This window comes from Lacerta agilis, chromosome 17 (assembly GCF_009819535.1).
Source record: "Lacerta agilis isolate rLacAgi1 chromosome 17, rLacAgi1.pri, whole genome shotgun sequence".
NCBI lineage: Eukaryota > Metazoa > Chordata > Lepidosauria > Squamata > Lacertidae > Lacerta > Lacerta agilis.
In genome coordinates this window covers 38,745,532-38,759,214 of record NC_046328.1, presented here as the reverse complement: position 1 = coordinate 38,759,214, position 13,683 = coordinate 38,745,532, and the positions used below count along the sequence as shown (strand labels likewise).

General features: G+C 42.1%; 1 protein-coding gene across 1 annotated transcript; it reads left to right on the top strand.

Annotated features, from left to right (window-relative positions):
- Window positions 1-395: 395 nt before the first annotated feature.
- On the top strand, window positions 396-11,484 carry LOC117061970 (vomeronasal type-2 receptor 26-like). Its single transcript, XM_033174985.1, has 6 exons — window positions 396-613; window positions 4,272-4,449; window positions 6,075-6,917; window positions 8,362-8,589; window positions 9,453-9,579; window positions 10,583-11,484. The coding sequence occupies exons 1-6, from the start codon at window positions 396-398 to the stop codon at window positions 11,482-11,484; spliced, it is 2,496 nt and encodes an 831-aa protein (XP_033030876.1).
- The last annotated feature ends 2,199 nt before the right edge of the window (window positions 11,485-13,683 follow it).

Here is a 13,683-nt window from a genome sequence, read left to right as displayed (position 1 = left end):
TTGATGTCTTATTAAGGAGGATAAAATAGGAACTGTTGCTGGATTGTGATAAACATCCCCCCCCCACACACACCTTGTCTCAGAGACTGCAATGCTGTGCAGGTTATTATCTCTCTTGCAATTATGACAATAACTATGATTACTTCTCCAGTTCTACAGAGAGTTCCAGTGTCCAGTAGCAAAACATCAAAGCAAGATAGAGGGTTGCTTTTAATATCATCTGCGCCATTCAGAGCTGGGGCTTTGAGGTGCACAGGGCTGCATCAGTCTGATTGCTAAAACTTTGTATCATATCACCCTGGCTTCAGTCTTCTGAGTGAGTGTGCGTTCAAGCCAGAGACTTGCTGATGTAGGAACAGGTTGTTTTGTTTCTCGAAAGGAGTTTTTCATGCAGTATGGTGATATTTGCGGTGTTGGTATTAGTACTGCTTCCTCAGGCAGTGTGCAAGGTTCCTATTTCTAGATGCAATGTTAGTCACCCTCTTCCTATTCATCACAAGTATTATCAGTCAGGAGACCTCATAATTGGTGGAATAATTTCTCATATCTTCCGTTTTTTAAGTACGTTTCTCTTCCGAAACCGTCCCTCTCCTGAACTTTTTGATGATCTCATGTAAGGAGTTGGGTTTTCTTAAATGTACCATATCTATCCTGGTAATATTTGTTGCTGGTCAGATTCTATTATAGTCTTCAAAATCTGTGGGTTGGTTGTATTCAGTCTGTAGATATTACAATGCCTGCAAATTTTATCCACATTTGTCAGAAGAGATGGGGGGCAATTATAGCTTATTTAATGAAATAAAATTACAATAGCAGATAACCTGGATTTAAATATATTGCATGTGCTGTCTAAAAGCTACCAAAAGAGGGATATTGTTTGAATAATATGCATGTAAGTCAAAAGTTGAGCTGTGAATGTCAATATCCATTCATGTGTTCCTCAACCTTGGCCATATACAGGTGGGTAGCCGAAAGCGAAAGGAAAGTCCAATGCTGTAAAGAAAAGTATTGCATAGGAACCTGGAATGTAAGAACCATGAACCTTGGTAAGCTGGATGTGGTAAAAAATGAGATGGCAAGAATAAACATTGACATCCTAGGCATCAGTGAACTAAAATGGACAGGAATGGGCGAATTCAGTTCGGATGACTATCATATCTACTACTGTGGGCAGGAATCCCGTAAAAGAAATGGAGTGGCCCTCATAGTCAGCAAAAGAGTGGCGAAAGCTGTACTGGGATGCAACTACAAAAATGATAGAATGATCTCGATACGAATCCAAGGCAGTCCTTTTAACATCACAGTAATCCAAGTTTATGCACCAACTACCAGTGCTGAAGAAACCGAAATTGATCAATTCTATGAAGACTTACAACACCTTATAGAAATGACACCAAAGAAGGATGTTCTTCTCATTATAGGGGATTGGAATGCTAAAGTAGGGAGTCAAGAGATAAAAGGAACAACTGGCAAGTTTGGTCTTGGAGATCAAAATGAAGCAGGGCAAAGGCTAATAGAGTTCTGTCAAGAGAACAAGCTGGTCATCACAAACACTCTTTTCCAACAACACAAGAGACGACTCTACACATGGACATCACCAGATGGGCAACATCGAAATCAGATTGATTATATTCTCTGCAGCCAAAGATGGAGAAGCTCTATACACTCAGCAAAAACAAGACCTGGAGCTGACTGTGGCTCAGATCATCAGCTTCTTATAGCAAAATTCCAGCTTAAACTGAAGAAAATAGGAAAAACCACTGGGCCAGTAAGATTCAATCTAAATCAAATTCCTTATGAATACACAGTTGAAGTGAAGAACAGGTTCAAGGATTTAGATTTGGTGGATAGAGTACCTGAAGAACTGTGGGTGGAGGCTCGTAACATTATACAGGAGACAGCAACGAAAACCATCCCAATGAAAAAGAAATGCAAGAAAGCAAAGTGGCTGTCCAATGAGGCCTTACAAATAGCGGGGGAGAGAAGACAAGCAAAATGCGAAGGAGATCGTGAAAGATACAGGAAATTGAATGCAGATTTCCAAAGAATAGCAAGGAGAGACAAGAGGGCCTTTCTAAACGAGCAATGCAAAGAAATAGAGGAAAATAACAGAATGGGAAAAACCAGAGATTTATTCAAGAAAATTGGAGATATGAAAGGAACATTTCGTACAAAGATTACCACAATTAAGGACAAAAGTGGAAAGGACCTAACAGAAGCAGAAGACATCAAGAAGAGGTGGCAAGAATACACAGAGGAATTATACCAGAAAGATATGGAGGTCTCATACCCCCCAGGCAATGTGGTTGCTGACCTTGAGCCAGACATCCTGGAGAGTGAAGTCAAATGGGCCTTAGAAAGCCTTGCTAACAACAAGGCCAGTGGAAGTGATGATATTCCAGCTGAACTATTTAAAATTTTAAAAGAGGATGCTGTTAAGGTGCTGCACTCAATATGCCAGCAAGTTTGGAAAACTCAGCAGTGGCCAGAGGATTGGAGAAGATCAGTCTACATCCCAATCCCAAAGAAGGGCAGTGTCAAAGAATGCTCCAACTACCGCACAATTGCACTCATTTCACACGCTAGCAAGGTTATGCTTAAAATTCTACAAGGCAGGCTTAAGCAGTATGTGGACCGAGAACTCCCAGAAGTGCAAGCTGGATTTCGAAGGGGCAGAGGAACCAGAGACCAAATTGCAAACATGCGCTGGATTATGGAGAAAGCCAGAGAGTTCCAGAAAAACATCTACTTCTGCTTCATTGATTATGCAAAAGCATTTGACTGTGTCGACCACAGCAAACTATGGCAAGTTCTTAAAGAAATGGGAGTGCCGGATCACCTCATTTGCCTCCTGAGAAATCTCTATGTGGGACAAGAAGCTACAGTTAGAACTGGATATGGAACAACTGATTGGTTCAAAATTGGGAAAGGAGTACGACAAGGCTGTATATTGTCTCCCTGCTTATTTAACTTATATGCAGAATACATCATGCGAAAGGCTGGACTGGATGAATCCCCAACCGGAATTAAGATTGCCGGAAAAAATATCAACAACCTCAGATATGCTGATGATACTACCTTGATGGCAGAAAGTGAGGAAGAATTGAAAAACCTTTTAATGAGGGTGAAAGAAGAGAGCGCAAAATATGGTCTGAAGCTCAACATCAAAAAAACTAAGATCATGGCCACTGGTCCCATCACCTCCTGGCAAATAGAAGGGGAAGAAATGGAGGCAGTGAGAGATTTCACTTTCTTGGGTTCCATGATCACTGCAGATGGTGACAGCAGTCACGAAATTAGAAGACGCCTGCTTCTTGGGAGAAAAGCAATGACAAACCTAGACAGCATCTTAAAAAGCAAAGACATCACCTTGCCGACAAAGGTCCGTATAGTTAAAGCTATGGTTTTCCCAGTAGTAATGTACGGAAGTGAGAGCTGGACCATAAAGAAGGCTGATCGCCGTAGAATTGATGCTTTTGAATTATGGTGCTGGAGGAGACTCTTGAGAGTCCCATGGACTGCAAGAAGATCAAACCTATCCATTCTCAAAGAAATCAGCCCTGAGTACTCACTAGAAGGACAGATCCTGAAGTTGAGGCTCCAGTACTTTGGCCACCTCATGAGAAGAAAAGAATCCCTAGAAAAGACCCTGATGTTGGGAAAGATGGAGGGCACAAGGAGAAGGGGACGACAGAGGATGAGATGGTTGGACAGTGTTCTTGAAGCTACTAACATGAGTTTGGCCAAACTGCGAGAGGCAGTGAAGGATAGGCGTGCCTGGCGTGCTCTGGTCCATGGGGTCACGAAGAGTCGGACACGACTGAACGACTGAACAACAACAACAACAGCCGTGTTGGTCTGCCATAGTCGAAACAAAATAGAAAATTCTTTCCAGTAGCACCTTAGAGACCAACTGAGTTTGTTCTTGGTATGAGCTTTCGTGTGCATGCACACTTCTTCAGACACCATATATCAGATATCTGAAGAAGTGTGCATGCACACGAAAGCTCATACCAAGAACAAACTCAGTTGGTCTATAAGGTGCTACTGGAAAGAATTTTCTACTTGGCCATATAGTGCAAGAATGTTTAGCAATTGAGTATTGACTTGAAATCTCTAGCACACTCATTTTAATGTGGCGATTTCTTTCATTTTAGAGTTCTCACTCAGCACTACCAGCATATCCTGGCCTTGGTTTTTGCTTTAAAAGAAATAAATGAAAATCCCCAGATCTTAGCCAACGTCAGCCTGGGTGCCCATGTCTGCAACAGTGAATTCAGTGCAAGATCCATATATCTTGCCTCCATGGAGCTTCTCTCCACAAAGGGCAAGTTTTTTCCTAACTACAAGTGTGATATCCGGGAAGAACTGGTAGCAGTCATTGGGGGACCTAATTCTGATGTTGATCTCAACATGGCAGTCATGCTGTATAACTACAAGATCCCACAGGTAAGTTGCTCACATAAAGTGCAGGAATTTAGAGAGCTTATTGTCTAACCTGCTTTCTTCAAGGTGAAGTTTTTCTTGTGGAGAAGATTATAAAGAGGGTTTGGGATAAATAGGAACACCTTTTGCTCACTTTAGGCATAACATTCTGTCCAAGAAAAAGAGTATTTACAGTTGATTCAGAGTTGGCTATTCTGGTATTCATGCGTATAACCACTTACAGGGAAATCAAGAACATTTCTCTACATCTCTACATTCTTGGAGGTTTTTGTTACTCTTTGAACTGCAGATATTGGCTAGGATCCAAAGGGCAACTAGTTTCTGATAGGCCAAATATAATCTTTTGTTTTATTCAGTTTTTAGATCTGAGGGGACTTTCAGAAACAATCTGTGGAACAATATATTTGTTGGATATGGGATCTGAGGGATGGAGAGAGGGACATTTTTTTAAAAAAAAATGATTATTTATTTATTTATTTATTTATCCATCCATCCATCCATCCCCCACATTATTCTCTGACAGGGACTTTAAAAAAAAATTAAACATTAATACAATAACTTAAATGTTAAACTACAATTTTTTTATGCAACATATTAGTTAATATTAAAATAAATGGAAAATTCCAGGATATTGTGTGTTCCATCATATTTAGCCTTGAACTGCACCACATTCTGCTTGGGATCATTTAAAATAATTGTTTGGAACCAGACACACTTCTGTTGTAGGTAAGTAAGAGGTAGCTCTAATAATGAAATTTCAGGAAATATTTTGGCTGCCAACTCCATGTCGCAGCAAATTCTAAAACAAAGAAACAAACAAAAAACCAATAAGGGATATAAACAAAGTTATGGGGAATGTAATGTTCCTAAACTAAAGCTGCTGGCCAGTGTTTCGAACCAGTGTGCCATGATCCAAGTTCAAAGCATAACAGAATACAAACATCTTTAGCTCTTCATCTCTTGATGTGCTTTTCATCTCCAGTATGTTGGGAAGATAAACGGGGTGCAAACACAGTTTGCTGCCCTAACCTGGTCTACTGGCCTCCCAGCTCCTGCCCTATTTGCACCTCAGTGCTCCTGTCTGCAACCCTTGAGGAATATCTACCGCAGCTTGGTAGCTAATCTTCTGTGTGGATGCATTAAATAACAATAATACCATGTGGTGATTCTTTGCAGATAGAGCAGAATCTATCAGTGCAACTGGGAGGAAGGGCCATTTTTTACCATCCCTCTTCCACTCTGGAGTTCCCCATGCCCACGTCTACAAATGGTGTGGGTGGGGGTAGGGGGCTCTCGTTAGCAATGTTTGGTTTGTGTGGCATACTGCAGTGGGGAAAGAGATCACCAAAAACGATCTCATTTCCAATACAGCTGATGGACAGTAAGCACTGGATCAAACCCAGTGTCTATGCCTTCTTCAGTCTATCACACCTGTAGGAACTGAGAAGATTTTGAATCATCATAGTTTATAAATATTCGCTTAAGTAACAAGATGTAATCTGGATGGGATCTCAGCAGATATTTGGGGAGATGCATGGTCATTTTGCATCACACACCCCAACACAAAAGTTGTTTTACTTTGGAAAACATTGTCTTAGAAATAACTTTTCCTGTCTCCTGCTGTTTAGCTTTCATATGGCTCTGCCCTAATAACGGATAACAAAATACAAGGAGTTTTCTTCCACCAGATGTTCCCAAATGTGGACCATCAGTATAAGGGCATGCTCCAGTTACTGCTTCATTTCAGGTGGACATGGATTGGGATACTTTATTTGGATGACAGTAATGGTGAGAGATTTGTACAGAATGTACTTCCCAAGTTCTCTCAGAGTGGCATCTGCTTTGATTTCATAGACAAAATCCCAGAACCAACATTTTCCAGTAATGCCGATGTAATGGTGGACTATGGGATTCAAATTGTAAAGGTTATCATGGGTAGCACTGCCAGTGCTTTGGTTGTACATGGTGAAATTCAGACCATGGCTTATGTGAGAACATCAGTCTGCTCCTCAGAATTTTTTGATATACCAGTGAAAACAAAGGTCTGGATTATGACAGCCCAGATGGATTTTACATCGCCTTCCTTTCCAATAAGTTGTGGCATAGAGTTAATCCATGGAGCCATATCCTTTGCAATACATTCAAGTGAGTTGCTAGGATTCCAGAAACTCCTTCAAGTAAGAAATCCTACCTTGACAAAAGGAGATGACTTTATCAGAGACTTCTGGGAACATGCATTTAAATGTTCGTTCTTCAAATCTGTAGTAGACAATGTGGACAGCAAAATCTGCACTGGGGAGGAGAAGCTGGAGACTCTGCCTGCAACAGTTTTTGAAATGAGCATGACTGGCCACAGCTATAGCATATACAATGCTGTCTATGCTGTGGCGCATGCTCTGCACAGCATTGAATTTCTCAAATCCAAGCAGAGAGTGACGGCAAATAGAAGGGGATGGACACAACCGTGGCAGGTAATACCCTCATCCGATTAATGCATTGTTATCCACATCTGTAGGTGCAAAACTAATCAGAAAGTGTAGGAAACTGAATTATTACCAAGCATTTTAGGATGGTTTCTTATAGCTTCTATTTCACAGGAAATTCGCAAGTCACTATTACTAGTCACACAGCATTGTTTTTTCTGCATCAAGGTAGGATACATTCCTGGTTAGCAAGCAGTGGGGCAAATTGAAAGAGTACCTTTGTATGTGCCCTCCAGGGCAGAAAGTGGGGTGGTGCTTCTCACTATTTTTGCTGTGCCAGTTCCAGCTCTGCAAAAGAGATGCCCATATTGGGACCTTCACCAAATTTTGGATCCATCTTTGGTTTCCCCCCACTCCTACTCTCAGAATGCCTTGTATCCAGTCATCAATAATTTAGTCCCACATGACTTAATGGGACTTAAGTAAAGGTAACGGGACCCCTGACCATTAGGTCCAGTCGCGGACGACTCTGGGGTTGTGGCGCTCATCTCGCTTTACTGGCCGAGGGAGACAGCGTACTATTTATCTACTTGCACTTTGACGTGCTTTCGAACTGCTAGGTGGACAGGAGCTGGGACCGAGCAACGGGAGCTCACCCCGTCATGGGGATTCGAACCACCGACCTTCTGATCAGCAAGCCCTAGGCTCAGTGGTTTAACCCACAGCACCACCCGCGTCCCTGATGGGATTTACTTCTGCATGTAAAAGCATTCAACAGTCATCCATCACAACCATAAAGGTTGCAATGTGTAAAGAAGCACATGGACATCCCCGTCGCCTCCTTACCTGGGGTTCGATTTTCACCTTCCTTTACAGGCTGCTGTTTTGGCACCTCCAGATCATTGTTTTTCTATTGCACATACAAGATAATTTTCTCTCGTGATTCTTTCAAGGCACTCCTATGCAACCCGCCTTTCAGTACTGTCTATGGCTGCAAAAGTTTCGGGACAATCACGTTGCTTCATTTCCACACTTATCCTGTAACTTCCTGCTGAAATCCAGTAACTTCATACACCACAAATGTTCTGGTTCTTTTTTGTCCCACTTTTGTTGTGCTGTTAGCCCCTCCAGACATCAGTAATGTGCCAGGATTGGGGAAGCACCACAGAACAAACTAACACCAAATACATTCAGTCAATAGCATGTTGTAGAATACAGTTTAGGGGAGAAAAAAAACCTTTATCCCTAGTTCTGGTTTTGTTTTGTTTTAAGGCACTCTCAAATATCATGCTCATGGATTGAATTTGTTGTTGTTAAAACAACATATGTCCTTTAATATTTAGACTTTTCAATATGATCAGTGTGCATAAAGCTTCTAAAACACACATTAATCACAGTACTCAGCTGTGAAATATTGCCACCACCATGCAATCTTACTTTTTAATATCTTCCGCAATGCTTTCTTCTCTGTGTCTTTTCTGTCCTACTTTAGCTCCACCACTACCTGAGACATGTTTCATTTAACAACAGTTCTGGGGAAAAGGTATCCTTTGATGAAAACGGGTCATTAGTTGCTGGATTTGATATCATAAATTGGATCACATTCCCAAACCAATCTTTTCTTAGAGTGAGAGTTGGAAAAATAGACCCACAAGCTCATACTGACAAAGTGCTCACCATTTCTACAGATGACATTATATGGCCCAGCAAATTCAACCAGGTAGGGGCTGTGTTCCTTTCCAGATATATCAACTGTTGGGTGAACTGGACATGGACAAAGGGGTTTATTTCCTTCATGAGCACAAAACACCCTTTGTACGAGATCAGTCAATTGGTGCATGGTCAGCCAAGGCAGGAACTTTGGCAACTGCCCAGTGCAGACTATATAAGTTATTAAGGCATGTCAGCGAATTAATGTTGGGGTGACTGCTGTGTGTTGGGGTTAGTCATGAAAAGTGAGTCAGAGTCTGTGTTACATCTTGAATTAGTTGAGCAACTGGAATTTGCTTTGGACTATTATCTCGGTATCTGTACCTGGTGTAAGCGCCCCCCCCCCCTCCCCAAGGTGGAATTCCAGTAGCATGGAAGGTGTATTACAAAGGTGGGATGGGGCAAGGAGAGACTTACACCTATTTCAAATCCCTTTCAGCTTGGTCATGTGATCTGCAAGCCAACAGAACTTAGCCCACAAAAAAGAGTTGGTGTAACTTACACTGACTTTCTATAGTTAGGGTTGATTTAGAAGCCCTCCCTCTCAAAGTTCTCCCCTGGCCATGCTGTGAAGCTACAATGCTTTATATTTTTATTGGTTTTAAACATATTCATGGAAGCTCCCTGAGTGATTTTGAATGCTGGTAGAACTCTTGAAGAGCAACAGGAATAAAAGCTGAAGCCAGGGCAGAGGAGGTTTAGTGCAGTCATACCTGTATTCCGTTGGTTTTACACATGAGTAGAATGTCCCCAAAGGATTTCTGGCTTTCTAGTATCAAGCAATTTCTTAATGTATAATAACCTATGATATCCAAACTCCAAAATTGTACTTTCTGAATGTTAAAATGCATTATGTCTTTCAATCGTGCACAGACACTGCCCCGTTCATTATGCAATGACAACTGTCGTCTCGGTTACAGGAGGGCTAAGAAGGAAGGGAGACCATTTTGTTGCTATGATTGTTTGCCTTGTCCAGAAGGGAAGATCTCAAATAAGACAGGTAAGAAATATCATGTACAAAAGCTTTATAAAATAAATATATGGTTGGTATCCATAATATCGCCAAGAAAAAGAATGATATGATGACTGATTGTGTGTACTACCTCATCTGAGAAAAGGCAAAATATATTACACTATATCCCAATAAGAAGAAGAAGTAGATGATCACTGCAGATGGTGACAGCAGTCACGAAATTAGAAGACGCCTGCTTCTTGGGAGAAAAGCAATGACAAACCTAGACAGCATCTTGAAAAGCAGAGACATCACCTTGCCGACAAAGGTCCATATAGTTAAAGCTATGGTTTTCCCAGTAGTAATGTATGGAAGTGAGAGCTGGACCATAAAGAAGACTGATCACCGAAGAATTGATGCTTTTGAATTGTGGTGCTGGAGGAGACTCTTGAGAGTCCCATGGACTGCAAGAAGATCAAACTTATCCATCCTTAAAGAAATCAGCCATGAGTGCTCACTGGAAGGGCAGATCCTGAAGTTGAGGCTCCAGTACTTTGGCCACCTCATGAGAAGAGAAGACTCCCTGGAAAAGACCCTGATGTTGGGAAGGATGGAGGGCACAAGGAGAAGGGGATGACAGAGGATGAGATGGTTGGACAGTGTTCTCGAAGCGACTAGCATGAGTTTGGCCAAACTGCGAGAGGCAGTGAAGGATAGGGGTGCCTGGCGTGCTCTGGTCCATGGGGTCACGAAGAGTTGGACACGACTGAACGACTGAACAATAAAAGCTGAGATGGTACTATCTTTGAGGTTGTGCTGTGCAAAGAGAGAAGGCAACTTCAGTTTTAGGATTAAGAATGAGTTTGTCTGAAGCTTAATATGAGATGTTCCAAGTACAATGTTTCTCTGGATCATCATTACATTTTTTAGGTCAGGAATTTAGCTTTCAAAGATCAGCCCTCGTAGAGCACTTTTGAATTTTAAGGAATTATTAATGTATTGCCCCATATATGGGGCTACCATATATAAAAAGCTATGTTTTTTTTTACAGACATGGATGACTGCATTCAATGTCAAGAAGATCAATATCCAAACCGTGGCCAGGATTCATGCATTCCAAAATATTTAAGTTTCTTGTCTTATGGCGAACCTTTGGGGATCAGTTTGGCCATTGTTGCTCTTTCCTTCTCTCTCCTCACAGCTCTGGTCCTTGGAGTCTTCATTAAGCACAAAGACACGCCCATCGTCAAAGCCAACAACCGGAGCCTCACCTACGGTCTCCTCATCTCCCTACTGCTCTGCTTCCTTTGTGTATTCCTATTCATTGGCCAGCCTGAGAAGATCCCATGCCTCTTTCGACAACCTGCCTTTGGCATTATCTTCTCCATGGCAGTTTCTTGTGTGTTGGCCAAAACCATCACTGTGATCATGGCTTTCACGGCGACCAAGCCTGGGTCCAGGATGAGGAAATGGGTAGGGAAAAGACTGGCCTTCTCCGTTGTTCTATCGTGCTCCCTTATTCAAAGCACCATCTGTGCTGTGTGGCTGGCAACCTCTCCCCCATTCTTGTATTTTGACATGCACTCAATGACTGAAGAAATTGTTCTGGAATGTAATGAAGGTTCAGTCATGATGTTCTACTGCGTCTTGGGCTTCATGGGCTTCCTAGCCGTTGTCAGCTTCACTGTGGCTTTCCTAGCCAGGAAATTACCCGACAGTTTCAATGAAGCCAAGTTTATCACCTTCAGTATGCTTCTGTTTTGCAGTGTTTGGCTGTCCTTCGTTCCCACCTACCAGAGCACCAAGGGGAAATACATGGTGGCCGTGGAGATCTTCTCCATCTTAGCTTCCAGTGCGGGGCTACTGATTTGCATATTTTTACCAAAGTGCTATATCATTGTGGTTAGGCCTGAGTTGAACACTAGGGGGCAGCTAATAAGGATAAATGATTAAAATTCTTAATTCCTATTTTCCAACTATAGCTACAATTAGCTGTCACTCTGTTCCATTTTAAGGAACAGAATATTTCGTCGTCGTCGTCATTGCAGTCACGAACAATTTCTTGCACTGGGAGTCTGGGAAGAAGTATTCAATCATTGATAATTATAGCTGCATGAGGAGCTGTGTTTTTCAGGTTTTATATTAATTCCCATCATTAGAATGAATGTAAGCCTGATTAGGTATTATGCTTGATCATTAAATATGAGCCTATGTAGGAGTTATGTGGCCACAGCTGCCAGCTCGAAATACCCAAGTTTATGTTTTCACCCATGTTGAATGGGGAGTGAATGAATGGGGATTCTACAATAGACTTGGCTACACCCAGTTCTAAATTTGTTTTAGGTGTTCTATTTTTTATTTTTTTAAAAAACCTGTGTTTTATTTTAGTTTGAAGTATACATTTTTTCACTTACATGAGTTCTTGCCACCTTGTCTCCTTGGATACATAAAATAAAGAAATCTCCGTGCATTTGCTTGTAGCTTCCTCTTTGTGATTTGGAACTCAATCAATCGACATCAGTCACAATATCAGCATTGCAAGAGAGGGTGTGCCCAGTGTATTGTCATAGATCTGGGGTACTAAAGTGTGTTAGTGAGTGGCAGAAGTTAATAAACAGTAGTACAGTGGTGCCTCGCAAGATGAAATTAATTCGTTCTGCGAGTGCTGTCGTATAGCGAAAATTTTGTCTTGCGAAGCACCAATGGGGGAAGAGTGGTTTGACGGGGGGGGGGAATCGTGGAAATTTTTCGTCTTGCGAGGCAAGCCCATAGGAAAATTCGTCTTGCGAGACAGACTTTCGCTAGCGAATGCCTTTCGTCTAGCGAGTTTTTCGTCTAGCGAGGCATTCGTCTAGCGAGGTAGCACTGTATATAGATAATATTTGGGATATGAAAGGAAAACTCAAGTTGCAGAAATGTGCCAGGTAAGAAATTCCTGAGTTAGCTTATGGCAGGCATGTCCAACAGGTAGATCACTGGGTGTCTGTGGAAGATCATTGGCTCCCCCCAAAGAAGCTCAACAACTTTGGCTCCCCTAAAAAAAGCTCAGCAACTTTGACCTGAACCCCAAAAAGGGGGTAGATCACTGCCAGTTTTCAACTCTGTGAGTAGATCAGTCTCTTGGGAGTTGGCTACTCCTGGCTTATGGAAACCATCCTGGCTGGGCTAGGAAGAACTTCCTGACAGTAAGAGCTGTTGGACAGTGGAATTTGCTGCCAAGGAGTGTGGTGGAGTCTCCTTCTTTGGAGGTCTTTAAGCGGAGGCTTGACAGCCATCTGTCAGGAATGCTTTGATGGTGTTTCCTGCTTGGCAGGGGGTTGGACTGGATGGCCCTTGTGGTCTCTTCCAACTCTATGATTCTATGATTCTAGTGAAGAGCACTGGGGTATTAAGCACAATTGACAATGCAAAAAGCTATCTCTCTCTCTCTCCCCCCCCCCCCGCTCCAAAGACTGAACAGCGTCAGGAGATTTGAGAGGCTGCCGAGGTGACGGAGTGTGTGCTTCACTGGCAGAGCATGTCTGGTGTTTGTGTGTGTGCATGCCTGTGCCAGGGGTGGGGCAAATGGAGCCCACCGCACCCACCAAGCCCCCATTTCTGCTGGGGTGACACCAGCCCTGAACGTCATGGCTATAAACAAATAAGCCAGTTACAGGTAGGTAGCTGTGTTGGTCTGCCTTAGTAAAAATAATAATAATTCCTTCCAGTAGCACCTTAGAGACCAACTAAGTTTGTTCTTGGTATGAGCTTTCTTGTGCATGCACACTTCTTCAGTATCTGAAGGTGCCACTGGAAGGATTTATTTTTATTTTTATTTTGTTTAAAGAAATAAACCTTATAACATTTTACGATGGTGATGGATGTACCAGTACTTTTAAAATTGAGTCATTGTACTCTTTTAGGATTCCTTGTGTTGAAAAATGGGCTATTTTTAAAACAACAGCACTAATGGATTTGCTGTGATTTGCTCAAATACATTCAGTTTCCAAATGCTAAATATTTATTGCTCTGTTTCCAGTAAGAGCTCATCTTTTAACATGTCTTTTTGCAAGCTCAGTGCTATATTGCAGAATTCTCGGGGGGGGGGGGGACGATGACGACGACTTGCCTTCTAGAGCTTTAAACCATTGAGAGATATCAAGAATGGTGGAG

Coding starts and splice junctions, on each gene's coding strand:
- LOC117061970 (XM_033174985.1), top strand. CDS start 396: ATGGTGATATTTGCGGTGTTGGTATTAGTACTGCTTCCTCAGGCAGTG. Junction 614..4,271: donor GAACTTTTTGATGATCTCAT/GTAAGGAGTTGG, acceptor TGTCTGCAACAG/TGAATTCAGTGCAAGATCCA. Junction 9,580..10,582: donor GAAGATCTCAAATAAGACAG/GTAAGAAATATC, acceptor TTTTTTTTACAG/ACATGGATGACTGCATTCAA.